Raw genomic sequence first — 27,369 nt, forward strand, 5'->3', positions numbered from 1 at the left:
AAGGAAAGAGTAAACTCTATTTATTTTTATTTTTTAAAACAAATAATCTTATCTCTTCAGATTCCCAAATTAAGAAAAGTAATTCTAACCCTTTTATCTCTCGACATTTTCTCGATCTAGAAATCAAATTCTGGAAACGAACCGTAATATTCACGATCCAAAATTCTCCATAACCCCCTTTCTCCCTGCCAACATCTTCTCCATCTCTATTCTCGAGCATACATCTATCAGTCTTCTCTACAGCTCATGGAAGCGATGGTGGCTATGAACAAGGCGGTGGTACATATAAACGGCGGCGCTTAGTCCCATGGAAGCGGTGGTGGACACCGTGGTGAGATGGCAGTGAATACCATAGTGGAGGCGGTGGTGGTTGTCGAGGAGACAGTGGTGGAGGCGGTGGAGACATGGTAGTTAAGAAGGTGACAGTGGCTCTCTTGGTCAATGTGTGCGTGGATATTGTTGATGTGGTCGGAAGAGTTGTGGATGAGGATCAGTGGCTCTCTTGGTCAATGTGTGCGTGGATATTGTTGATGTGGTCGGAAGAGTTGTGGATGAAGATCTCGTCGTCAGTGGTTGTGTTGATGTGACCGGAAGAGTTGCGGATGAGACTCTCGCTGGTGGATAAGAAAATGGTAATAGAGGGAGAGGAGATACTGGAGGTGGTGATTAATGGAGGTGATGGTAGCTCACTTGGTCAATGTGTGTGGATGTTGTTGATGTGGTCGGAAGAATTGTGGACAGAGATCTCATGGTTGTGTGTGTGGATGTTGTTGATGTGGTCAGAAGAGTTGTGGACAGGGATCTCATGGTCAGTGGTTGTGTTGATGTTGTTGATGTGACCGGAAGAGTTGCAGATGGAGCTCTCGGTGGTGGATATGAAAGTGGTAAGAGAGATGGAGGAGGTAGTGGAAGTAGTGATTCAAACGAAGGTGGCAATTAAAATGAAGGTGGTAAAAGAGGTGGAGGAGGTGGCGATGGCGGATATGAAGATGATGATGGATGTGGTGATTGAAAGGAGGTTAGTGATAATGGAAGTTGAGAAAAGAGACACTGGTTCAGTCCAGTAGAAGAAACTAAAAAAAATGAAAAAAAACAACTCTTGGATCAAAAAAAAAACTTTTCTAATTGTGTGGTCCAAAATGTTAGATATTTTCTGTTAGATCCTACTACTAAAAACAATTCACGTGCTCCCATATACCTACTTTTTTATTACACATTTTTAACATTAATTGCAACTCAAAGCAAACTTAGTTATTCTAATTACAGTTCATTAACCTTATCGTTTTTTCCTTAAAGGGAATAGACTTCTCTTTAGACCAAAAACATGAGTATTTCTGTACAAAAAATGACAGCTGTATAGAGAATGTGTGTCAACTTGCTATTGTGTGTCTCAGTGTTAAACAAAGTCATATTATGTCTTTTCAATGTAACTCTCTCATAATTTTTTGCAAACTTCGCATGTCCTTTGTAATTTTGAATGAATCTTCTTAACCTTTCTTTCCAAAAGAATTAAATAAAAATAGGATTTCTGTAGTTAAAATGTCTATATCATATCAGTGAATGATTACACTCCATTACTCCAATTATCAGAGGAAACATAGCACTTAATCTCTCTACGTAAGTTAATATGTCAATATCATATCAAAGATTACACTCCCAATCACATTTTCCTTTCCAGGAAAAACAATCTTACCAATCAGAGAATGGGCGTAGGTCCATAGGATTCAACAAGTTACATGCATATATATCGTAATAAAAAAATCAATCTCAAATAAATTTATTAATTCGTAACGAAATCGACAAAAGAGGGGAAAAAAATAAAAACGACACGTTGACAAAAAAAAAAAAAAAAAAAAAAAATACTATTCACACGTGTGAAGAATCGTCATCATCTTCTCCTCTTCCCCAGTTTAGCTCCGCTCGCTCGCTCTTCTCTATCTCGATTTGAGGAGTTCCGTTGCGGTCGACTGTTTACGTCTCGTTGGTTACGGAGTCGGAGATTCGAGCGATTTCGCTGCAATTTTTGTTTGTTCCGGTGAAGAGATTCGTTGGTTGGTTGAATCTCTGATGCTGAGGTAATTAGTCATGGATTGGCTAATTCGTCGCGATCGTTAGCAATTTATATTCGAATTGAATCCGTTTTTTTTTTTAATATTTGTTCTTTTACAAGCTATTTGCGATTATCTAGCTTTATTGATTCAATTTTTTTCGATGATTCGAAAGTTTTGAACCAGCTGTTTCGTTGGGTTCTTAAAACGTTTTTGTTCTTTGTTGCTCTTCTTGTTACGCGTGTTACGTTACAGAATCTCATTTTCATTGTTTTTTTTTTGTTTGTTGTTGGTGTTTTGTGCGTAAATCACATTTCTTTTTAATACAGCTTTCTTCTTTTTTCCTCAAGCGTTATAATCTAGTGGTTACTTTGCGTTATATTTGTTATTGTATAGTTGTTCATAACCTTGGTCGTTTCAGGTGTTGTGGACACTTGTTATCAAGAAGAAGAAGAAGAAGAACCTAGTTTTTGGTTTTGGAGAATTCAATTCAATTCCATTCCAGCCATGCCTTCTCTCCAGCTATTGCAGTTAACTGAGCGTGGTCGTGGTCTTGTAGCTTCAAGACGGTAACTTTTTACTTTCCTCTGAATTTGTATTTTTAGTGAAAAAAGTTATTGCTTTGCTTATTCTTGTGATGTTCGTGGGGATCAGCCTTCATACTGTTTTTTTGCTCTGTGCTCATTAGTTATTTTTGTTTAATTGCTCGCCTACTCTGTTATAGGAAATCTATACTGCTTGCGGCTGGGATTGTAGCTGCCGGTGGAGCTGCTGTTTACTTGAAATCAAGGATCAGCTCCCGGAGGCTTGGTTCTTCGCGTCAATGCAATGGTCGTAGTGATGATGATGAGGCGTTGGAAAAGATGACTGGAAACGATAAGAAAACTGCGAAAAAGAAGAAAGGAGGAGGATTGAAGTCTCTTCAGGTTCTGACTGCTGTTCTTCTCTCCCAGATGGGGAAAATGGGTGCCAGGGATCTTCTCGCACTTGTGGGCACTGTGGTATGCATTTCCTCTCAATACTTGTGTTATCTTCGTGTACGAACTGTTGCTTCAGTGTTATAGAATTCCAGATGTCTCAAGTTTATGGCCAAGAGCTTGGAAAATTCTTATTATCTTATTGGTGCGAGCTTAGTACTCTTTCTAATTCGTTATTTTACAAAATGCAGGTTTTCAGAACTGCTTTGAGCAATAGATTGGCGAAAGTTCAAGGTTTCCTATTCCGTGCTGCTTTCTTAAGGCGTGCGCCACTGTTTCTACGTCTTATCACCGAGAATATTATGTTGTGTTTCATGCTATCCACGATGCACTCTACATCAAAGTACATAACTGGGGCCTTGAGTTTGCGATTCAGAAAGATATTGACGAAACTTATCCATTCACATTATTTTGAGGTAGCCACTGCCGTCTCCTCTACCATTTCTTTATACTTCTTTCTGCTGGACATCACTTTAGTCTTCCTTTATTATTGTTTCAGAATATGGTATACTATAAAATATCACATGTGGATGGTCGGATTACGCATCCCGAGCAACGGATTGCCAGCGATGTACCAAGATTCTCCTCTGAGTTGAGCGAACTTATTCAGGATGATTTGACGGCAGTTACTGATGGGATATTGTATGCATGGCGTCTGTGCTCATATGCTAGTCCAAAATACATCTTCTGGATACTGGTGATTCTTGTTTAACCTTATACGTTTACAAGAATGACTTTCCGTTGAGCCATTTATGCTGCTTTGCCTTATATCCGTTCACAGTACAGTTCTTTCGATCTGATGTTTATGTACTAACCTCAACAATTGTTGTGTAGGCATATGTACTAGGAGCTGGTACTGCGATAAGGAACTTTTCTCCTTCTTTTGGGAAATTGATGTCCAAAGAGCAGCAGTTGGAAGGGGAGTACCGGAAACTTCATTCACGCTTGAGGACACATTCGGAAAGCATAGCATTCTATGGTGGGGAAACCAGGGAAGAATCTCACATACAACGAAAGTTCAAGAACCTTGTTAGCCATATGAGTGTCGTGCTTCATGATCACTGGTGGTTTGGCATGATCCAAGATTTCCTGCTGAAGTATCTTGGTGCCACAGTTGCTGTTATTCTGATTATAGAACCATTCTTCTCTGGGAATCTAAGACCTGATGACTCGACACTAGGGAGAGCCGAGATGCTAAGCAATATAAGATATCACACCAGTGTCATTATTTCTCTCTTTCAGGCGTTGGGAACACTTTCTATAAGCTCCAGGCGGCTCAGCCGACTCAGGTAATTCTTTATGTTAGATCTTTTGCTAGACGCTCAGATGGTAAACGTCGTGTATCTGTTTCTTTCGCGTTTAAGAGAAATAGTACGAGTTCAGTTGGTAGCCCCTGAAAAACACTGGCAAAGGATGAAAAAGATTTCTGATTCAAAAAATAAGTCTGGGTGTTTGATTTTGCGCTATTGGTGAAATCATATACGGAGGAGAGAGGAATAGTTAAATTTACTTTTACACCCATCAGTAGTGGTGGCTACGCTTTTTAATTATTGAAATGTCTTTACTTCCAACAGTGGTTTTGCTGACCGAATCCATGAGTTGATGGCTGTCTCGAGAGAACTCAGTGGCGATGATAAAATATCTTTCCAGAGAAATAGAAGCAGAAATTACCTAAGTGAAGCTAACTATGTTGAGTTTTCCGGTGTCAAGGTAGGTGGAACATAGATTCATGTTACTGGTAATCCTTTCCCAAAATTATGTGTTTTTAATGTCGCTTACTTCAGGTTGTTACTCCAACGGGAAATGTTTTGGTGGAGGATCTCACCCTTCGAGTTGAGCAAGGGTCTAATCTTCTGATTACAGGTGAACCATCGATTTCCCTTTTCATGGCCTATTTTGGCAAACCGTCAATTATTCTCAGTACAAAAATATTGTTCTATGATTCTTGAGACGAGGAGAAAAGTAGTACCCTTGTTGTCCTTATGAAGGAAATAAAAAAATGGGAATGTGAATGTGAAGTACTATTCTGGAAGAAGCAATCATTCTTGTACCCTGGAAGGGATAGCAATCTAACCTTTGCCAAAATTAGATTTGCCATGCCTAGTTATAGACGATTCTTTCATGTTCAGTTCAACAATGAGGGCCTTAGTGGAATGTTGTGTCTGCACATCATTTTCTGGGATTGATTTACTGGAGTTTTTTAGAATCCTGGTTTTCAAATTTTTGTTACTTTAATTTATGTTATGTTGGTCGGCTTGCCTGATATTATCATTATTCTCCCATTTTATTGTTTGTTAATCAATATGTATCATTAGGTCCTAACGGAAGTGGCAAGAGTTCCCTTTTCCGAGTATTAGGAGGTCTATGGCCCCTGGTGTCTGGGCATATTGTGAAGCCAGGAGTTGGTTCTGATCTTAACAAGGAGATCTTCTATGTCCCTCAGCGGCCGTATATGGCAGTAGGAACACTTCGTGACCAGTTAATATATCCTCTTACTTCTGATCAAGAGTCTGTACCACTCACTGAAACGGGGATGGTGGAGCTATTGAAAAATGTTGGTATCCTAGTTTCTCTATTCTCTAGGAGAATAGTTTGTGTGGTTTAAGTTCGTTTTCTGTCAATTGTGCGTCTTGCTTATTTCTTTGACTGCTACTTATAGGTCGACCTAGAATATTTATTGGATCGATACCAACCAGACAGAGAGGTTAACTGGGGTGATGAATTATCTCTTGGAGAGCAACAGAGATTGGGAATGGCCAGACTGTTCTATCACAAACCCAAATTTGCAATTCTTGATGAATGCACAAGTGCTGTGACAACTGATATGGAAGAACGTTTTGCTGCTAAGGTTCGAGCTATGGGAACTTCTTGCATAACAATATCCCATCGTCCAGCCCTTGTTGCATTCCATGATGTCATTCTGTCATTAGACGGTGAAGGTGGATGGAATGTTCACTACAAGAGGTTGGAATTGTTTCTTAACCATATTTCTGAGGATTCTTGCATCTATAATTTAAAATGACTAACTTTCAGGGACGACTCTGTACTTCTGACGGACGCTGGAGTTGATTCAGTGCAAGTTTCAGATACTAATCGGCAAAATGATGCGATGGTTGTTCAACGAGCGTTTGCCGCAGCTAGAAAGGTCTTCAGAAGCTCATGAATATTTTTTAATCTTCGTTGAGAGGTGCTGTTTTGGTGGTTGTAACCTTGTTACTTGGTGCTATGTAGGAATCTGCCAAAACTAATTCAAAGGCTCAGCCGTACTCGACGCAGTTAATCGAAAAATCACCTGTTGTTGATAAAAGTGTTGTGTTGCCTCGTTTTCCTCAACCTCGAACATCCCCAAGGGCGTTGCCACTAAGAGTAGCTGCAATGTTGAACACATTGGTGAGCTTCGGTTATTACTGTGAAATTTATGAGAAAAACACTTGTAACATATTTTGTTAATCTAGCAAAAAGATACATACGCATGTCAGTGCATTTCCTTAGCTTCCGTGGAAGCTCCACTATTTGTTCCGCTTGGCTATTCGTCCCACATTAATGCTAAAAGTATCTGACCACTTCATTGTTACGTTTCAGATACCCACTCTATTTGACAAACAAGGAGGACAGCTGCTTTTGGTTGCTTGCCTTGTCGTCTCAAGAACCCTGATCTCTGACCGAATAGCATCGTTGAATGGTAAACATACTCCGATCTCTTACCTGATTAGTTTTATTGATAGGGCTCCTTTTTCTAACAACCGCACGTGATTTTTCAGGGACCACTGTGAAGTATGTCTTGGAGCAAGATAAGGCAGCCTTTGTTCGTCTGATTGGTTTGAGTGTTCTCCAAAGTGGTGCATCTTCTGTCATTGCTCCTTCATTAAAGTAATCTTTCCTTTTTATGCATGTTTAAAACCTCATTGTGCTTTTTTTTTTTCTTTTTCTTTTTGTTGTCTTATGAAATTAGTTTTTGTTTGATTATTAGTTACAGTTGAGGAACCCCTTGCTTATGTGGTTTCACCTAACCTTTTTTGTTACATTTTCTTCAGACATCTAACGCAAAGACTAGCTCTAGGGTGGAGGATTCGCTTGACTCAACATCTGCTACGGAATTACTTGAGAAATAATGCGTTTTACAAGGTTAGGTCAAATCTTTAACGTTCAAAGATACTATGCTAACATGATTTATGAACTGTGAATTATGACTGAACTTGAGTTATTCAGTGCAACTTGAATTAAAGGCTAAAAGAAATATCCTTACAAATGTAAGAAATATGCTGAGATTACCAATCCTTACAAATTACTAGTTCTATGCTTCATAGAGGCTGTTTATTGTTCTTTTCTTTTAAATTGATGTTGCAAATTTAGAGACGCTTAGGAACTCATTGGGTTCATATCTTCTTTTCAGGTCTTCCACATGTCAGGCAATAGTATTGATGCGGACCAAAGACTCACTCGTGACCTGGAAAAATTAACCCATGACTTGTCTGGACTTCTTACTGGAATGGTAAAGCCATCGGTTGACATTCTTTGGTAAGTACATTCTTTTGGATTGTTTTCCTGATATTTGTTTCATGCTTCTTAATTGGTTTGAAATATAAATAACGCCAAAAAAATATTGAATTGAAGGTTTACCTGGAGGATGAAGCTATTGACTGGACAGAGAGGAGTTGCCATACTTTACACGTACATGTTACTTGGTCTGGGTTTTCTGAGACGTGTTGCTCCCGATTTTGGTGATCTAGCCGGTGAAGAACAGCAACTCGAGGGGAAGTTTAGGTAAGTTTTTTTTACGTTTCTTCCACTTTGCAGATGATTGCGTTATAGCGTCTAGCTGGACCAACTTCTTCCTGCTAATATAGGTTTATGCACGAGAGGCTGAACACGCATGCTGAATCCATTGCATTCTTTGGAGGTGGAGCTCGAGAAAAAGCTGTAAGTGTCTTAACTTCCCAAGCTATAACTGTTGGATTTTGCGCGGTCTAATTGTGAAGCAGAGCTACAACAAGAGAAATCCGATAAGGATTCTTAAGAAAAAAAGTTATTCGAATTTGTGTGATGATGGCCTTATCGTGCCAAATATTGTTTCACTTGCGAGCGTGGAGCTTTAACACTTCTTATAGGGGAACCTGCCCTTATGTGTCTTTGTTTTTCATGGAGCAGATGGTTGACACAAAATTCAGGGCACTACTGGACCACTCTCTCATGCTCCTGAAGAAGAAATGGGTGTATGGCATTCTTGATGATTTCGTGACAAAGCAACTTCCCAATAATGTGACTTGGGGATTGAGTTTGTTGTATGCTCTAGAACACAAGGGAGACAGAGCACTGGTCTCCACTCAAGGTGAAGATCTGACATACTTTTCGACGTGAGCCAATTAATTTTGCAAATTCTCTCTATATGACGCTTTCTTGCATGATGTCTTGATACCAGGTGAATTGGCTCATGCATTGCGGTATCTAGCTTCCGTCGTCTCTCAAAGCTTTATGGCGTTTGGTGATATTCTTGAACTACACAAGAAGTTCCTTGAGCTCTCCGGTGGTATTAACAGAATTTTTGAGCTCGATGAGTTTTTGGATGCTTCTCAGTCAGGTACTAAGAGCATACATTTCACAAGGCATAGACATATGCTATAGAGAACGTCCGTTGATCATATTCGTTTTGTTTAACTGTTTTCAGGTGCTAGCTCAGATAATCACAGAAGCCGTTTGGATTCTCAAGATCGAATTTCCTTTTCGGAGGTGGACATCATTACCCCAGCTCAGAAGTTGATGGCAAGCAAGTTGTCATGCGAAATAGTTTCAGGGAAAAGCCTCCTCGTCACAGGTTAGTGAAATTAATTTTTTGTAATTGAACTTGTTGCATGAGTCCCAGAGCTAACACTAGCAAAAAAAATTCAGGTCCAAATGGTAGTGGAAAGACTTCTGTATTTAGAGTCCTTAGAGATATCTGGCCCACTGTATGTGGAAGACTTTCCAAACCATCATTGGACATCAAGGAACTTGGGTCAGGGAATGGCATCTTTTTTGTCCCTCAGCGACCTTATACATGTTTAGGGACGCTGAGAGATCAGATTATATATCCTCTATCTAAAGAAGAAGCAGAGAACAGGGCAGCAAAGTTGTACACCAATGGTAAGTCATTTACTTCAAAAGGTCGGTTTGATTCTCAAATCAATACTCTCCGAACACAATCTGTAGAGCTATTTGATGATCTTCCCATCTCTCATGGTTTATTTTTGCAAGTAACAGGAGAAACCTCAGCTGAAGCTGGAAGCATTCTGGACGTTCATTTGAAAACCATACTGGAGAATGTTCGGTTAGTTTATCTATTGGAAAGAGATGAAAGTGGTTGGGATGCTACAACCAACTGGGAAGACATATTATCTCTTGGAGAGCAACAGAGGCTAGGCATGGTAAGTCTTCTGTAGAGGCAACAACCAGACATATACAGCTTTATGATTAACGTGAATAATCTGAGTTTTTGTATTGTAGGCACGTTTGTTCTTTCACAGACCCAAGTTTGGAATCCTTGATGAATGCACCAAGTAAAATGATCAGAGTCTTGTTCTCCTATATAATGAAGTTTGCAATCATCTTTTTTTTTCTCACTTATATCTGCTCTTTTGGGTTTTGCAGCGCGACGAGTGTAGATGTTGAGGAACAGCTCTACAGGGTTGCAAAAGACATGGGAGTTACTTTCATAACCTCATCACAAGTAAGTTCTTTTTTGTTGCCCATTCACTCATTACCATGAGGCCACATGACCAACCAAAATCTCACTATTTCTTTTTCTCACATAAAACGTCAGCGTCCGGCTCTGATCCCGTTCCACTCCTTGGAGCTAAGGCTGATTGATGGAGAAGGAAACTGGGAGCTACGTTCTATCGAGCAGACAGCAGAGTAGACTCAGCAAGACACTTACGTAGTTTTAAAACAATAATAAAGCCAAAGCTATTTAGACCTTAATGCGAATACAAGCAATCTTGTACCACAGATTATATGGTATGTAGTTTCTCGATTCTTTCTCCGCAGAAATAGAACGCTTCCATCCATGTTACTGATTTCGTTTGATTTGGAGGAAATAGAATGTAATTAATTTGATTAAATTATTTCCCTTAAAAAATATGATTCAATCAATATATATGGAATGAAAGGAATATTCACTTTGATTGTTAGTAGAGTAGTAGTAATAGGAAAATCAGACTTGGAGGTCCAAGGGTTTATATATTTAACGTATGAAGGAGTAAAAAGAAGAAGCAGCCATGTCTCATTTTCTCAGGCGGCTCAAGCCATCCTTTGGGGTAAGCCACCTCACAGCAGCTTCTTCTCGGAGCTTCTCTAATTGCATCTTTAAGGTTAAACCTTGTGGAACTACTGTGAGAGACGGTGACGTTGGATATCTAGCTATCTACAGCTATGTTGATAAATTGATCGACTGCACAGAAAAGAAGGTGCCTATGGAGTTAGCAAAGGGGATGGGAACCACCATAGGAGCATCCCACGGCTGGGTAGCAACTTTGAAAAATGGGATCATTCGTCTTCAAGATGACTTCGACCCCTATGCGTCGTATACAGACCCAAAACGCATTCCTCTGCCTCCTCTTGTAACTCTGCCTCATTGCCAAACCCAAATCGTAACCAACATAGCAATGTCCTCTTCCTCTCCAGAGGATGAAGACTGCATCGTGGCTGTCAAGTTCTTGGGACCTCAGCTAAGCTTGTGTAGGCCTTCTCAGGGAGATTGCAAGTGGAGCAACATCAGAATCTCAGACCCCAGCTTCTTCTCCTCCCATGTAATGTACTCCAAGAGAGATGGCATGTTCTCCATGCCCGCTGCTGGAGGAAACTACACAGCATCGTGTGATCTTGGGAGACACGTGAACGAACCAAAGATTCAGATGCTGTCGTACCCGAAACAACGCGTGTTTGAAGACATGTATGTAAAGAGCACGGGTACGTTTATCGAGAAAGAGTTTCTGAGAAAGTTCGACTGGAAGCACTCGGACTGGTCATGCAGGATGGAGCACTACTTGGTGGAGTCGTCACACACAGGTGAGACTTTTCTGGTGAAATGGTCTAAAGATATCAACCCACAAGACGGGAGAAGTGAATTGGACCTATTCCTTGTATTGAGAATAGACGAGGAAGGAAACGCTGTTTATACTAAAGACTTTGGAGATGAGTGCATTTTCATCTCTAAGGCTGAATCTTTTTGTCTTCCGGCATCTTATTTACATGACAAGAGACCAAACTGCATTTATCACTTAAGCAACACTAGCTTTGGAATAAATTGCATGGACGATGATGAGAAAGAGAGGGGTGGAGAGTTTACTTTCCCAGGCCCTTTTTGGTTCCCACCAAAGCTAGACTCCAAAGGTAAACGTATCCTTTCTTCAGGTATTCAGTATCAAGTGTAATAAAATTATGCTGTTTCATTTGATTTCTTGTTGGCCTTCGTTTTTTTTTTTGAATCTAGTTAAATATACCATTCCAAAAGTATTTATCCTTATTTTCCACTTTACTGATCGATACTTGTCTTGATGTCACAAAAATTTAAGGCTGGGTATGATTAAAGAACCAAAAAAAAAAACTTTCTTGATCCGTTCTTTTGTTTGCAAAACAACCATCATGTCCTTTAATAACTTGTGTCAAAATTTTCTTTGGCGCTGGTCTTATTAGTGAACATCATTCCAAACACACGTCAGTTTTGTCACCCCTTTTCTCTGCCTAGAGGGTATGTAATCTGATCTCTCAGCGTCCCTAAAACATGTACAAGCGACAAATAGAGATTCTATTCCCTCACACAAGTCACATACGTAAGTCTTTCCAGTGTTAATTGGACCTGAAATTTTGCTAGTGTTAGCTCTGGACTCATATGCAATAAGCTCAATTACAAATATTAATTATACTAACCTGTGAAAGAGCAGGCTTTTCCCTGAAACTATTTAGAATGACCAATTTCTAAGCAGAGGTATTGATGATGATATCCACCTCAAGAAAAAAAAAAGAGTAGGGCAAAAACCTATTAAAAAGAGTAGGGCAAAAACGAATATGATCAACAGACGTTCTCTATAAACATACATGACTATGCATGAAAGTAGTGTAGCGCCTTGTCAAAGATAGAAACTCACATCTACCTCATACGGTTTTCTCCTCCTCGTCGATCTCCACGAACCCAAAACCGCCTCCGATCCTTCACGATTCAAATTTGGGTTAGTGGATAGTTTAATCACCACGCCATTAATACTTACATGGGGACGGAGGAAGAAGGTGAATCGAAAGCCTATAGTTTGAGCCGATATCGCGCGTTTCAAGAATGCCAGTCTCTATTATTGAGGATGGGCTTCACCAACCTTTATTTTAAAATCTTGTGCAATCAAAAGCCCAAACCAAACTTAAACTTGAATAAATGAAACGTTGTGTATTGAGTTGGTAACGTGGCAGACGACGTAGACAACTTGGGAGAGAAGCAAACTCTTATTTATATAAATACTAGTGGTTTTTCCGGGTTACGTCCGGGTTTCTTATATAAATTTTAGTTTAACTTAATCTATCATATTACTATTTACATATATATAATGCATATCTATCAATTTTCACAAAATATAAATTATAATATGAATTTAAAATTATTAGAGAGCAAACGCTAATAATATTGAAAATAAATATTGTATAACTTAATAACTATATGTTGTTGATTTACTTTTCTTATAAGTTTTATTAATGCTTTAGACGTACTTTTCAATTAATTTTATTTTCCTATTGTGATGCTTATTATTATTTAGAACTACTTGTTTCAATAAAATTAAATATTTTTATTGATTCGAGAAAGTAAAATTTGGGTTTTGTTAGTTTACAGCGTTTCATTCTTTTTGACGGTATTTCTCTGTAAGAATACAGACCTCTCACCCAAATGAAATAAGATGTAAATATATAAACAGTAATTTAATAGATACTAAAACTAAATGCTTGAAATTAATGTATGATGTTTCAGTTTTTAATTTTCAGTAAAAGAATAATTATTTATTTAAAAATATAATTTTTTTTAAAAAAAAGTGGATTTCAAAATCTAATCCTTCAATTATATATAATTTATAGTTTTCCTTAAAAAAGTGTATTTCAAAATCTAATACTTCAATTATACATAATTTCTAATTATATTCTCACTATTTCATAGAAAATGGTATTCATGAAACAACTGAAGGTGATGATTTTGTTAAAAAGTTTGAGAAGTCGGTAGAATGTGAAACAAAATTAATTATTGTTTAGGGTTTAATATTTAAGGGATGAAGCTGAGTTTATAAAATTTTATTAATATTGTATAAATTATATTTAGATATTTATAAATGATTTAAGAGTCTTAACTAAGTTTTTTTAATCACAAACTTAATATGTGAATTGTTATCTTTTGAGAATAAATTTGAAAATGGTATCGAATTTGGTAAATTTGAAATTCGCATATTTTAGAAAATACTATGGCCAAGGTGAAAATATTGCAAATAAAACTAAAACAAAAACTAACAAAATACTACCCAAAATTCTTATATTTTATTTTCTTAAAAATATTCATGCCTAGTAACTTTTTATTTGTGGTGAACATAAACTCCGCTAGCATGTTTATTGGATAGTATATAAAAGTCTTGCGTTTGAAGTATTATCTTAAGATATAAAAATGATTGACCGTGTGTGTATCAAATGAAATAGACGAACTTAATATTTGTTAGTATATCATTGTTGTTTGTTTTGGACATTTACTCTGTATCTGTACTTTTTAAACATTGTGTCAAGAATGTTAGTCTATGTACTTTTTGATGTCATTTATGGGGTTTCACATATTTTTCCAGCGTCTAAAGATACATAACTTTTTTTGGGTTTGTTTTGGTTGAATCTGGTTGCCTAATTGTTAAAACAGAAGTTGGATTTGTTTTATTTAATATGGTAATAGATATGGTGGACAAATATTCGTCAAATGATGAAAATAATTTTGGTAGCTTGTAATAGTAACATGTGCCGGACCGGTCAACTATATTGTAGCGGTGACATGTAATAGTTGCTCTTATACCTCTGTAATTTATCAAGTAATATTCAAGTATAGTGACTTTTATCTAATATTATAAACAGGTTTATTACTTGTAGAACTCAGCAATGACTTTAGTTGCGGAGGAGTTGATCAAGTGAGATAAAGCAAACATTTATCTATCGAAACCGTTAAAGTTTAAGCTAGAAAAAGATAAGCACCAGAACAAAATAATCAACTGAAGATGTAGACGTAATATTACATGTGTGTGATATGTATATTGTAGTTGTTGCATAAGTTAAGCTCAGATTGTTATTTCCATTTGGTTACAGAAGAAAAAAATCCTTAGTTAAATCAACATAAGTTGTTATTTCATCAAATACTGAACCTTTCCAAGAAATAGGCACGAGAAGCCAAAATGAAAAAATAAATAGTCCTACAGTCATTGCATGAGTTCCAGGTGAACGATGAAAAACCACGCTGAAGCTTCCTAGAATATTTGGAGCAGGAAATGTAGCACCACCTATTGGTTGTTTCAATGGCCTCTACTTTGCTGGCGAAGAGAAACTCAGTAGTCTGTAGTGCATTGAGGCTACAAACGTTAATAATATAATACTTGTGATAACATTTAGCAGAATGGACCAGGAACGGAATGCACATGCAGGGAACAATGGAGGACATCAGCGTTTAGCTCAGAGACGTCATAGTTTAAATTTTCTGACCACCCCCATACTTTGTCGAACTTGTGGAGCAGTTCATGTCAGGGTCACCCAAACTGCTGTGTGAATATACCTTTAGTTGCAAGTTTAAAGACATCTAACCTCGGGACATCACATTTGAGCAACTTACCAATCTAACCTGAGCTTAAACATAATGAGCTTTTAAGTTCCCGGCTGATTAACATTTTATCATGAGAAAATTTCTTTAGCTAGATCAGCACACAGACGTGCTGCTATTCTAGCAGCAGGTGCTGAATACTTATTAGTATGTGTCGGCAGTGAAGTAGCTGGCAAACAATAGGAAAATTATGAGCAGCGAAAGACAAAATAACACAAACAAATCATGTTTTGCATGCTGAACCCTGAAACATTACAGGTAAATTCAAACCTATAGAGAAGCTGGCTTGTGATATTAACATGCTCTGAAGTGTAGACCTTAAAATTGAAAGAAAAAATCAGTTAACGACTTGTTTGTAAAAGTAAGGAAATAAACAAACTACTCGCAGTTAGATATGTCTCTAAGACAATTAAGTAGCAGCTCACCATCTGGAGCTCTTGCGAAATAATTGTATGAAGAAAAGCATTGGAGATAAATAAATTGTATTGACGTCAGCAGATATCTCACAAAACTATAGCAGTAACAAAATCATACTTCTGAGTGCAACAACATTATCTCCTCGAAACCAACAGCTGTCGAGCTAGTTGCAGATGAATTTCCTAAGATCAAGATAAAAGAGATGCGAGCACGCTTAGTGTTACTTGAAGTTAGGCAATGTGGAACCGAAATAGCAATATATATTAATGACATGTTCGAAAAGAAGCAAAATCTTACCTCCGCATTTCTCTTCGACTTCGGTGAGAGACCAGTGTCTTTTAAATAACAGAGATGCAAAATATCCATGCCTCAGACAAATAATTGCAGACACTGGTAATGATAAGATCAGAAACAAAAGTATTCAAACATGAAAAAGTAAGCAAAATATACATAGCAATGAACCATATCACCAGGATTTGCCATAGTGCAACTGAAGCAACACCATTTCACAAAATCAACTGGCATCTTCTGCTGCACAGGTTCCCAATCACAACTATAGCCGTCCTAATCTTCTTCATTCAGCAATGCCTCTGCACCGTAAATATCTTGAAACGTCAACTTTCCTCCTGAAACCATAGCTGTTTTCTGCATAAGACATTAACAGATACATGAATCCAAAAAATTCATGGCAGAAATAGTTAAACGTACAGAGGAAAATAAATGGTTTGAAGTTACGGATGATGATACCCCGTGTCTCAATTGCTAAGCTCATCGAGATGTGTTTCACCACCATTGCCATGTTTTCTTTTTGAACCCACAAAAGAGCTCTCGAGAGTTTGTACACCATTGTTACCTCACCAGTGACCGGAACTACTAACCAGTAACCACTGGGACAAAGTAGAAAAAGGGTAGCTTTCAAAAATTAATGTGGAGAGACAAATCAAAACCGAAACTTGTTTTATTAACCTGCATTTCCTCCAATTGTTTTAAATGTCGTCGCAGTGGTGGCTCTATATTTCTTCTGTGACAATGGATTTTCCTTCAAACCTTTTCGAAAAGCATAAGATTGTTAAGCCATATATATATGATAGAAAAGAAAAAAGAAATCGATGGGAAGCCGGTTCTCTGAGTCAGGCATCAGTTTCAGTTTCACTTTCACGCTTCACACCTTGCGAGCTTCCCGCCTCACACCAAGTATGAATTTGCAGAGTTAATGCAGCCTACAAAAGAGAAATCTAAAAGATAGAGATTGCCACCAGAAGGTGTGTATTAATCACGTGCTTTACTGTCTGTGTAGGCAAGGCATATAAACAGCACGGAACATTACTAAATCAATGCAGTTTCACAATTTCTCCCATAACTGGAGCTGTTTATAATTACAATCACCAAACTCAAAATTATAGGAATTGCGTCCAAGAAACGAATCTCGCCAAGCTCAAGATCTAACCTAGGTTTTAACACCGTCCCCGGAAAGATCTTGGAATGTTGACGGCACTGCACACCCAGTGAATGTTGGATTTAAATGGTACATACTCTTGCGAAAGTATTAAAGTAATTAAAAGAAAGGTTTTCAAGATTCACTACCTTCTCATTGAGGAACATGAAATCCACACTCATAAGCTTCCCAACATTCCTAGCCTCCCAAAAACGAAGGAGACTTGTGACAACTCTGTCCTCGAGACGACCAGCCTTCAAATCAAGTGGAGCTGAGTAATCACCATTCTAAGAACTTCAACTTGTAGGGCTGTCGCACAAATATGATTCGTAAGACGTTTGATATTCCTCCTGAGACCTAGAGACTATATATATGTATCCAATTCGATTGATGAGGAGAAAGTGGGTGAATTAGTTGAATGCCATCAATACTGAGTCACTCCGTCGAAGGAACTGATGGAAGACAATATGACGGGAGTTACGGCTTGCGACAACAACGAAGAAATCCAACAAAAAAACAAATGTTGATTTTAAATTAAAAAAACCCAAGACATTTTCAAGCCGAAGACGTTTAATCATTTACGGAAGAAAGAGACAATGCAAGAGGAAAGCGCTGATGTGTCGCAAAACCCCCTATGTGAATGATGATGATGCGGACGCCTGACAAGGCAAATAAGCTAACTTCATTATAGATAGATATAGACTAGCGGATGAATAATCCGCGCGTATATCGATTTTTAAATATTAATTATGTAACTAATCTTATTATTTTATATCAAATGATAATACTAAAATATATTTTAATGTAATATTTACTTATTATTTATTTTATTTAGGAAAAATTTGGAAAAATATACTTATATAAGATTTTAATTTGAAAACTACACCATTTTTTATAATTTTAGAAAACTACACTTATGTATATGTAAATTGACTAAAGTATCCAATTTTAATATTAATTAAATTTAATAATTTCAAAAAATAAGATAAATCAAAATCTTAATAATATATCTACACACCACCGCATATCTTACAGATTTATTGAAAACAAAAGAAAACCAGCTTCTCGTGGGTTAGTAGTATCTTCTCTGTAACAAAGCATCGTCTCTTTGTTTCATAGTTTCTTCTTCTTTTCATTCATAAGTTTTTTTGTTTCTTCGTCCATTAAGTGTAACTCAATTTCTTAAATTCTCATTTTCTGTTCTTGCACAAAGCATATTTTTCTGTTTAAAATTCAGAGAAACGTTTTTTTTTTTAAAATCAGAGAAATAAATTTACGAAAGATATATATATGTAAGAAATGACGTGATTACTTTTGTATATGGGGTATTAGGGTTGTTGTGCAACTTTCTTTGTATAAGGCTAAAAAAATTAAAGTTTATACAGATAAACTTCTTAATAAAGGTACCAACACATCATATTTTTTTTCTTTCATAACATCATTGTTATTTTTAAAACCAATTATCAGAAAAAAACTTGTTATTTTAAAATTTTAAATAATAAAATAACACATTCATCTCAAACATAGATTTATCTTAAATATAAATAATTATACTATTATTATTACTTTCGGATTTAATTTTATTTACTAAAATATATAAGTGGATAAAATTGTCTTTCACATCCCTTTTATTTAACATTTTTCAGATAGATAGTTAATATACTTTTTTCTATTTCTTATATTATATATTTTTTATTTATTTCTTATATATTGTATATATTTTTATACTAATATTACGCTAAATTTTTAATGTAATATTCTTATTTCCTATATTGTATATTTACTTATTTTTTAGTTTTTAATTATATTATATATTTATTTATTCAAAATATATGCTTTTATATTAAATAACAATATTACAATCAATTTGAGCGTAATATTTGTATTTCTTCTACTGCATATTTACTTATTATTTTTTTTCTTGTATTGCATATTTATTTATTCTAATATTATGATAGATGTTTAATGTAATATTTGTATTTCTTATATTGTATATTTACTGATTATTTATTTTATCATAAAGTTTTCAGATAAATTTTTAATTTTTTTTACTAATTTCTTATATTGTATATTTACTTATTGGTTATTTTTCCTTATATTTTATATTTACTTATTCTATTTTTTTTTGCTTTTATATCAAATAATAATATTACGATAATATGTAATATTTATATTTATTATATTGAATATATTCTTATTATTTATTTTTATATTATATATTTACACATGATTTTAATTTTTCATTTGTCAAAATTTTTTTAAAATTTTTATAAATTATTTTTAAGACCAACTACACCAGACGACTTCCAGCATCTCAGACGACTTACTAGGGTTATATTCAGTGCCGGCCCTGGACGGAAGCGGAAGAAGCTTGTGCTTCCGGCCGCCGTGAGATTATGTTAATTAGCGGCCACAAATTTTACAAAAGTTCTCTACAGCACTAATGGTTGCGATGCTCTTATGTGGACAAGAGGAAGTAGGTTCGATTCTTCCTCTTTAACTTTTTAAAAAATATTAGAATCAACTAATTTATAGGCCATTTTATTAATATTTGCTTCTGGTCTCATAAATACTGGGACCGGCTCTGGTTATATTCGTAAAAATGGCTTATGTTTTTTGTTTGGTCACAAAGGTCTGACTGTAATTTCACAAGGCTTTTAAGTTAGTTTTGCATTTGATTCAAGTTTGAGTATACTTTTGCAATCAAAGTCAATTTTTGAGTCATATTTGGTAAATCCTCATACTTTTTTTACCTTATTACTTCCTAAATTACGTACATATCTTTTTCCTTTTCTATTTTTTTCTTTATGGTCAAATATAGCAACTTTTTTGTTTGTAACTGGATATAGCAACTTTCTTTTATGGGTAAATTGGCAAAATATGTTATACTGAATTTATTCCTTTTTGAGAAAAAACAACATTGCTGGTTTCCATAATAATAAAAGTATAGATGACAAAAAAAGTTACCGTTACAGAAGATTGAATTCGTGTCCCATATACCCTTTTCTTTTTTTTACCTTATTACCTAGTTACATACGTAGCTTTTTTCTTTTGTTCTTTTATTTTCTTTGTGGTCAAAATACATCATTTTTTTTCTTTTATGGGATATTTGACAAAATATGTTGTATTGATAATATATTTTATTCCTTCAAAAAATATGTCTGTTTTCCATAATAATAAAAGTATAGATGACTAAAAAAACATGTACCGTTATAGATGATTGAACTCATATATCTTTTTTCTCCTTTTACCTTATTACTTCCTAGATGATTGAATTTGTTTCCCAAACTTGGGTCTGTGAAAGGATAAACGTGCCTACAATACCGAATCATGGAAGTCTTTTTCATATGAATCATATATACAACTATATATGTATGTCTGGTTGTTGACTCTACAAGATATTTACATTGCCTAGCCTCTGTTGCTCTCTAAGTGATTTTCCCTTACTTTGTTGGTCCAAGGTTCTCAAAGAACAAAATGTAACCATGACCAGCATTTCAGAAATGCTCTGATTCTTCAATTATCTCCACGTTCTCAGCATCAAAGAAGAGCCAATGGTTATGGCGGCTTTTCACTAGGCTTTTACGCAGTGCCGGTCCAGACCAATTTGGCGCCTAAAGTGCACCCATAAAGTTATGCCCATAATTATAACTATTTTTACTGTATTTTTATATATAATCAACATACATATTGTTAAAACTTAATTAGTATCCAAAAAATAAAATATAAGACATAAAAAAATATTGAAAAATCATTGATCAATTTGAATAACCATGTAGCTGTCAGCTTGTATTCATATTTCATTGACAATCCATTTGATTGATTCTTAGTTCTATTTTAGCATTTTTAAATAAAAAACCATAAATTGTATATTATAGCAATACATATGATAAAATCACCTTAATATTAACACCAATTTCATAGGATAAATTTTACTTATACATTTTTCTTGATACCACTATTCAACTTTACCATCAATCAAATGGCATTTTCATAAATATCACATTCATTAATGTGTAAAAGATAATATTTTCCTTAACTTATCTTCAACTTCTCTCTCTCTCTCTCTCTCTCTCTCTCTCTCTCTCTCTCTCTATCTCCTTCGCAAATCTCCGTCGTCCAGATCCGTTGTCTCCGTCCAGATCCACGAAGCAGACGAGATCGAGACTCAAAACCTCAAAATGTTGAATCCTCGGCAAGAATCACAACTTGTAAGTAATTTTTTTCGGATTTTGTTGTTTCGATCTAAGAGAAAGAGTTATCTATTAATAGTCGGATCTAAGAGAAAGATTTCCGATAGTGAACATTGAGTTTTTGAAAATTTATAACCCTTTATAAATCTAAGTTATTTAGTAATGTAATTGACATGTTCAGTTCCTGACACTCATGAAAGAAGCGTATGTTCAAGCTTATATGAGAGCCACAACCCTGCCATCACACATTTGCATCGATCTACAATGGTAATCACCAAATTCATCATTGGCTCTTTTTTTTTCCTTAAGTCTTATTGACCAATCATTGATATTTTTTTTTAGTTTCTTCTTGTGTCTTAGATTGCAGAGTCTGTTCCCTTTAGTAGTGATAAAAGGTATGCTACAACACATGTGAAAGCTTCACCTCAGCTGCAGAAAATGGTGTGTTAAATAACTCAGTTTATGTTGCTCTTTCTTGCATTTTTGTCTCATATGTCAGTTGTTTCCTATGATTTGATGTCTCACATCAACTATTTATGAGTGCAGAGTGCTGTTAGAGTGTTGACGGTAAGCCATGGATTTATTTATGAACCTTATGCACTTCATGAGAAAACCTCGAGGTGGTGAAGGTAAGTTTGGCATTATACTTACCTTTATTACTTATATGTTTTGAGAAATGATGTTTCTAATGCCAAGAGTCAACATGTCTGCATTTATTTCACTAGTAATCAAGTATAATCTAGTCTTTCGACATTGAAAGGCATAGCATAGTTTTTCTCCTAGAATTGAGTTTTTTTTTTAAATTGCAAGTGAGTTACACGTTTGTTGCTTCTGCAGGTGCTTGTACGTGACATATGGGTCTTTGAGAAGTCTCTATTCCACACAGGAGTTTGCTGGCGTCGCTGTGGCTATATTGAATTTCTTCAAAGGATATAATCCAACATGCCCTCTGATTTTTTTTTTTGCTGAGTCAGTATCTCTACACAATTTGCATTCTTCTAGTCTCTGTTGCAACTAAAGGATGAATGTTGTCTGATTAGGTTCTAGATAATTTTATAAACAATTTATAAAGGCTTATAAAAAAATTTGTAAAGTTAATAAACAATGGATAAATGTTTATGAAAACGGTAAAGTTAATAAACAATTTATAAGGTTTATATAGGTTTACGAATCAATTATAAAGTCCCTAAATCATTCATAAGAATCTATAACCATTTAGAAAGGCTTATAAAGCAATTTATAAGAGTTTGTAACATAATTTATAAGGGTTTACAAGAATATGTAAATAATCAATAAGAGTTAATAAGAGTTTATAAATCTTTTGTAAAGTTTATAAAAAAACAGTTTATAAAGTTTGTAAATCATTTATAAAGTTTGTAAATCATTTATAAATGTTTAGAAATTATGTGTAAGAGTATATAAACCATTTATAAAGGCTTATAAAGAAGTTTATAAAGTCTATAAACCGTTTATAAATGTTTATAAAAGAAATCAGTTAGAAGGTCTTTAAATCATTTATAAGAGTTTATAACCATTTAGAAATACTTATAAGACAATTTATAAGGTTTGTAAAATAATTTATAAGGTTTATAAAGGTATGTAAATAATTAATAAGGGTTTATAAAACATTTATAAAGTTCATACAAGTTTTTATAAAGTTTAGAAACCATTTATAACGGCTTATTAATCATTTATGAAGAGTTTATAAATCTTTTATAAAGGGTATGTAAACAATTTGTTTCCTCAAGCCTCTATAAAGTCCCTAAATCATTCATGAGAATCTATAACCATTCAGAAAGGCTTATAAAACAAAATTTTCTTTCTGTTATTAAAAAAATCAACAAAGGTTGGCTTAGAACATGTCGATCTAAGGGAAAGAGTTTCAATAGTGAATATTGTGTTTTCAAAAAATTACAACCATTTATAAATCTGGGTTCAAGTAATTTTAGGATTTTCGTCCCTTTGTTATCCAAAAAATAAATAAGGTTGATTTAGACTTGTCATTTGAATAGGTCTGGTTAAGAGAAAGATTTTTGGATAGTGAACATTGCATTTTAAAGAATTATAACCCCTTATAGACATGGGTTTCAGGATGTTGTCGATAGTATAACTCAATGATTTATAAGGTTTTATAAAGAAGTTTTTAAACAAGAGTTGATCAAATAAGGCAATAAAACAACATATAAATGTGTGAACTTGAGAAGTCTTATCTTGTATTATCCTATATTCTTTGTAAGACTGTTATAGAAATACATAAACATTATGCTTGAAAAAGATATCGTTAGACCATGATTAATAGTTAACAACATCATTTTATAAAGTAATTTACTTGATACTAACGAGGGTATAGAGATCACAAATTCAAGCCTTGATCATGACAAAAGCTCTAGCAGCAGCAATAGCGGTAGTGGTCATAGCAACATCTCAGAAGATGAATCCCATAAAGTTAGTGGAAAGATAATGATAATGAAACTTGTTTATTTTCTGAAGCTATTATTGTGATTTTTATGCCAAATCAACATGTTCGAGTTGCTACAAATGCTCTATTTATGGGTTATATTGCTAATGTGATTGTAGAGAGACGAGTTTGATGAATTCAACTACACCTAGTGATCCAAACACTTAGTGGATGTCATAATCTCAAACATCTCAAATCATAGTTTATATCTTATAACATATACAAAAATCAGTTGGTAAACTTTTATAAATCAAATTATAAGGCTTTATAAATCATTTCATAACACATAAAACAAAATTCAACTGATAAACACTAATAATTTAACTTTAAAACTCTTAAAATCAGTTTTAAAACTCTAATTAATCAGTTTATAAATCTTAATAAATCAATTTATAAACTTTTATAAATCAAACTATAAATCTTTACAAATCATTTTATAACACATAAAAAGCCAGTTTATAAATATTAGTAATTCTACTTATAAACACTTAACTCAGTTTATAAATATTTATAACATTTATAAATCAATTTATAGACACTTACAAATCTATTTATAAACCATTATAAATCAATTTATAAACCCTAATAGATCATTTTATAAATTATACTAAATAAATTTATAAACCTAGATAAATCAATTAATAAAATCTTATAAATATATATATCTTGGTATTTCCATTGCAGGAATTTAAAAGAGTTTGTATCATTGCTTACTTCACTGCACCGTTTAGTTTCCTTATATTTTAATGGAAACCCAACAATGTCAACGTATCCAAACGCAACAGTGAATTCTTGTCACATGTTTTCACACTTGTCTTTAGCTCGGCCTCTCCTATGTACCTATAATTAGCCCTGGGACGGATCAGATATCTAGGGTACTTTGAGATAACCAGATCCGGATTCGCCAGATCCGTAAAATTGCTATCCGGATCCAAATTCGGACTCTCCGGATATCCAGGGTTAGGATATCCGGACTAAAATCCAAATACCTGTAGATATCCGGATCCGGATCTTTTTTCAAAAAAATTAAAAAATTAAAAATTAAATTAAAAACTAGCCAATTAAAATGATTTATTTAATTTATTTAGCCTAATAATTTTTTCAATCAAAAATTATTGAAATTGAATAAAATTAAAAAATTTATTATTTAATATAAAAATTATATATAGTATACATATATAAATATAATTATATTTTAAATATTTTAAATAAATAGTAAGTTCGGATCCGGATATCCGGACCTAAAATTTCATTATCCGGATCCGTATCCGGATCCGCCGAATCCGTAAAATCAAGATCCGGATCCGGACCCCCCGAATATCCATTTTTTTGGATCGGATCGGAGCAAATCTTGGATCGGATAACGGATCTTGGATATAAGTCCTAGGCCTACCTATATTTACAAAAATGTACAACTCTTTGGTAATATTAAGCAGCAAAAAGTAATTCAAATATCAGTAATAAGAGTTAACAAATTATTTCAAAGTCTAAATATATTTATAAGAGTTTATAAAACCATTTACAAAGTTTTATAAGAGTTTATAAATTATTTTATAAATTCGAAAATCATTTCTAAGAGTTCACATAAATCATTTTACAAGGTTTATAAGAGCTTATAAATATATTATAAACGTTTTATAAGGGTTTTTAAAATGTTTATAATGGTTTATAAGAATTTATAAAGGGTGTACAAAGCCTTACATATGTTTATAAATATTTTATATAGAACTTATAAGGGTTTAAATAAGTTTATATAAGATTTGTAAGGGTTTATAAAAGGTTTTAGTGGGGTTTGAAGAGTTTGTATAGGGTTTATAAAAAAATATAAAGGCTTGATAAGACTTTATCAAAAGGTTTATAAATATTTTACAGAGTCTTCTTAAGCTGTTAGAGAAATATCTATTCAGCTAGAAAATATATCAGAAGAATCAAGTTGGTGGAGTTTTGAAGTGTTACATCTTTTTATTTCATGAAATCAGTTATAGAGTGTCTGACAAAGCGTTGTAAGTACATTAAGAACTAAATCATTGTTAAAAGATAGTTGCTTGCTACTACTAATTCATCTGAAGGATGAATGCTTCTAAAGTCATTAAGAAACAGACATTTAGAAGAAGTCATCATAGTCTTCTTTGAGTGCGTATTCAGCTGAATCAACCGCCAAGCAAGAGGAGTAGAAGGCATCATCATCACAGAGCCATGGCGGATTGGGGAGCGCCATGGAGTTGATGAGCTTTTCAAGCAATCAGTAAACTTGGGAGATGGAATCTCTTCTGGTTCGTCACAAATCAGATTGTTCTTAGCATCCATCTGAAACCAAAAACACACAAACCAAGTAGAGTCACAAAATGTACCATTTCAAGTTCCACAACTAGAAGAAAGATACACATTGAATCGGAAAAGAAGATACTCAAAAATATTCAACACAAAAATACTCAAAGCAAGAAGGATCAACAACATATATCAAAAACGATAATACATAAGCATTATGTTCTTCATCGATAAATATTTATAAGGTTTTATAAATTTGAGATTTAAAAACTTCATGAGAAAATCTTTGCTTTCCTTCCCAGAAACTGATTTTTGAGAAATCACGCTAAAATTAAACAAAGAGATGACGATCACCATCGATTTTCCGGTCATCACTGTTAGCTTCTCATATAGATCGTCTTGTTCGTTTGAGATTGTTAGCGTAGTTGGATCTGGCCGAAGAACTCGTCAGCATCGTCGGATCTGGCCGGATAACTCATCTTCGTCGTCAGCTCTGGCAGGAGAACTCGTAAGCGTCGTCGGATATGGCCAAAGAACTCGTCAGCGTCGTCGGATCTGGCCGGAGAACTCATCGTCATATCTGGCCGGAGAACTCGTCAGCTTCATCGGATCTGGCCGGAGAACTCGTCAGCGTCGTCGAATCTGGTCGGAGAACTCATAGTTGTCGTCGTTAAATTTGGATCTGAGATTTGAAAAAATCTTGGGGAAGAAAAGAATAGTTTTAGGTTTAATTGGTTAGGGGAATAATAGTATTTTGCCTATTAAAATTTTAATGGTAAAGTTGGTTAATGTATAGATGAAATGTGATATTAATAAAGTGGTATTAGTGACAATTTCCCAATTTCATATGAGAAATATCTCAAAGAATTTCAGAGAATAATTTATGATACTTTGATTTTAGAATTTTTGTAAAAATTATAAAATTTACAAGAAAACAAAGGAATAGAGAAAAAGTGGTACATTAGATTGGGGGAACCAATAAAAATATCTCCTTTAAAACTAATTAAGATTTATTAAATAATTTATTAATAATATATCAACGAATATAGTTTTGTACTAAAAGAACTTAAGTTTGCTAGAAAAGGAAACTAAATCGTTGAGGTCAAATCTTTATTACTAATTTTCCAAAAGGAAAATAATAATGGAGGGAGGAAGAGTTGAACTCGTCACCATAGTACGAGAAGAGCAAAGACAAAGTCACTCTATCTACTTATGGCGCCCCCTAAAATATATATATATATCATAAGACGCCTAAAGCTATTGTTTTATGAGCTTTAGCCCAGGGCCGGATCTGCTTTTACGTATCCACTTCCCACATGCATGAACCACCACTGCAAAGAGTGAATACTCTACGTCTGTGTATGGTTCCACCGGGTTGCTCAGAGACTCACTCGTGACCTGGAAAATTTAAATACTGACTTGTCTGGACTTCTTACTTGAATGGTAAAGCTATCGGTTGACATTCTATGGTAAGTACAATTTGTTGGATTGTTGATATTTGTTTCATGGTTCTTAATTGGTTTGAATTATAAATTACGCAAAAAAAAAAAAATTGGATGGAAGGTTCACCTGGGTTTTCTGAGAATTTTTAAAAATGGATCTAATGGACATATTTTTAGAAATTCATGTTACATTTAAAATCTAATTTTATCATTTAAATTTTGGATCTACCAGAATTTTTTAATGGACTATCAATAATTGGATTTAAACAATAGATGATCCATTGGATTT

General features: G+C 34.5%; 2 protein-coding genes across 3 annotated transcripts; both read left to right on the forward strand.

The window, feature by feature from the left end:
* The first annotated feature begins 1,858 nt into the window (after positions 1-1,858).
* Positions 1,859-9,947, forward strand: LOC106335050 (ABC transporter D family member 1). 2 transcript variants are annotated; one of them, XM_013773469.1, is made up of 26 exons: positions 1,859-2,075; positions 2,470-2,617; positions 2,773-3,049; positions 3,217-3,441; positions 3,525-3,722; positions 3,860-4,314; positions 4,600-4,735; positions 4,810-4,888; positions 5,341-5,579; positions 5,685-5,989; positions 6,059-6,170; positions 6,257-6,415; positions 6,608-6,707; positions 6,787-6,895; positions 7,060-7,150; positions 7,419-7,543; positions 7,640-7,789; positions 7,873-7,945; positions 8,174-8,354; positions 8,445-8,603; positions 8,691-8,837; positions 8,912-9,145; positions 9,257-9,426; positions 9,506-9,558; positions 9,650-9,728; positions 9,822-9,947. In XM_013773469.1, exons 2-26 carry the CDS (start codon positions 2,556-2,558, stop codon positions 9,915-9,917), a joined length of 4,014 nt encoding a protein of 1,337 aa, XP_013628923.1. In that variant the 5' UTR covers positions 1,859-2,075; positions 2,470-2,555; the 3' UTR covers positions 9,918-9,947. The 2 variants fall into 2 exon arrangements, with proteins under 2 accessions (XP_013628923.1, XP_013628924.1); XM_013773470.1 differs by having other exon boundaries at positions 9,263-9,426.
* Positions 9,948-10,275: 328 nt separating this feature from the next.
* On the forward strand, positions 10,276-11,430 carry LOC106330938. Its single transcript, XM_013769325.1, has one exon. It carries the CDS (start codon positions 10,276-10,278, stop codon positions 11,428-11,430), a length of 1,155 nt encoding a protein of 384 aa, XP_013624779.1.
* Positions 11,431-27,369: the final 15,939 nt, after the last annotated feature.

This window comes from Brassica oleracea, chromosome C3 (assembly GCF_000695525.1).
Source record: "Brassica oleracea var. oleracea cultivar TO1000 chromosome C3, BOL, whole genome shotgun sequence".
NCBI lineage: Eukaryota > Viridiplantae > Streptophyta > Magnoliopsida > Brassicales > Brassicaceae > Brassica > Brassica oleracea.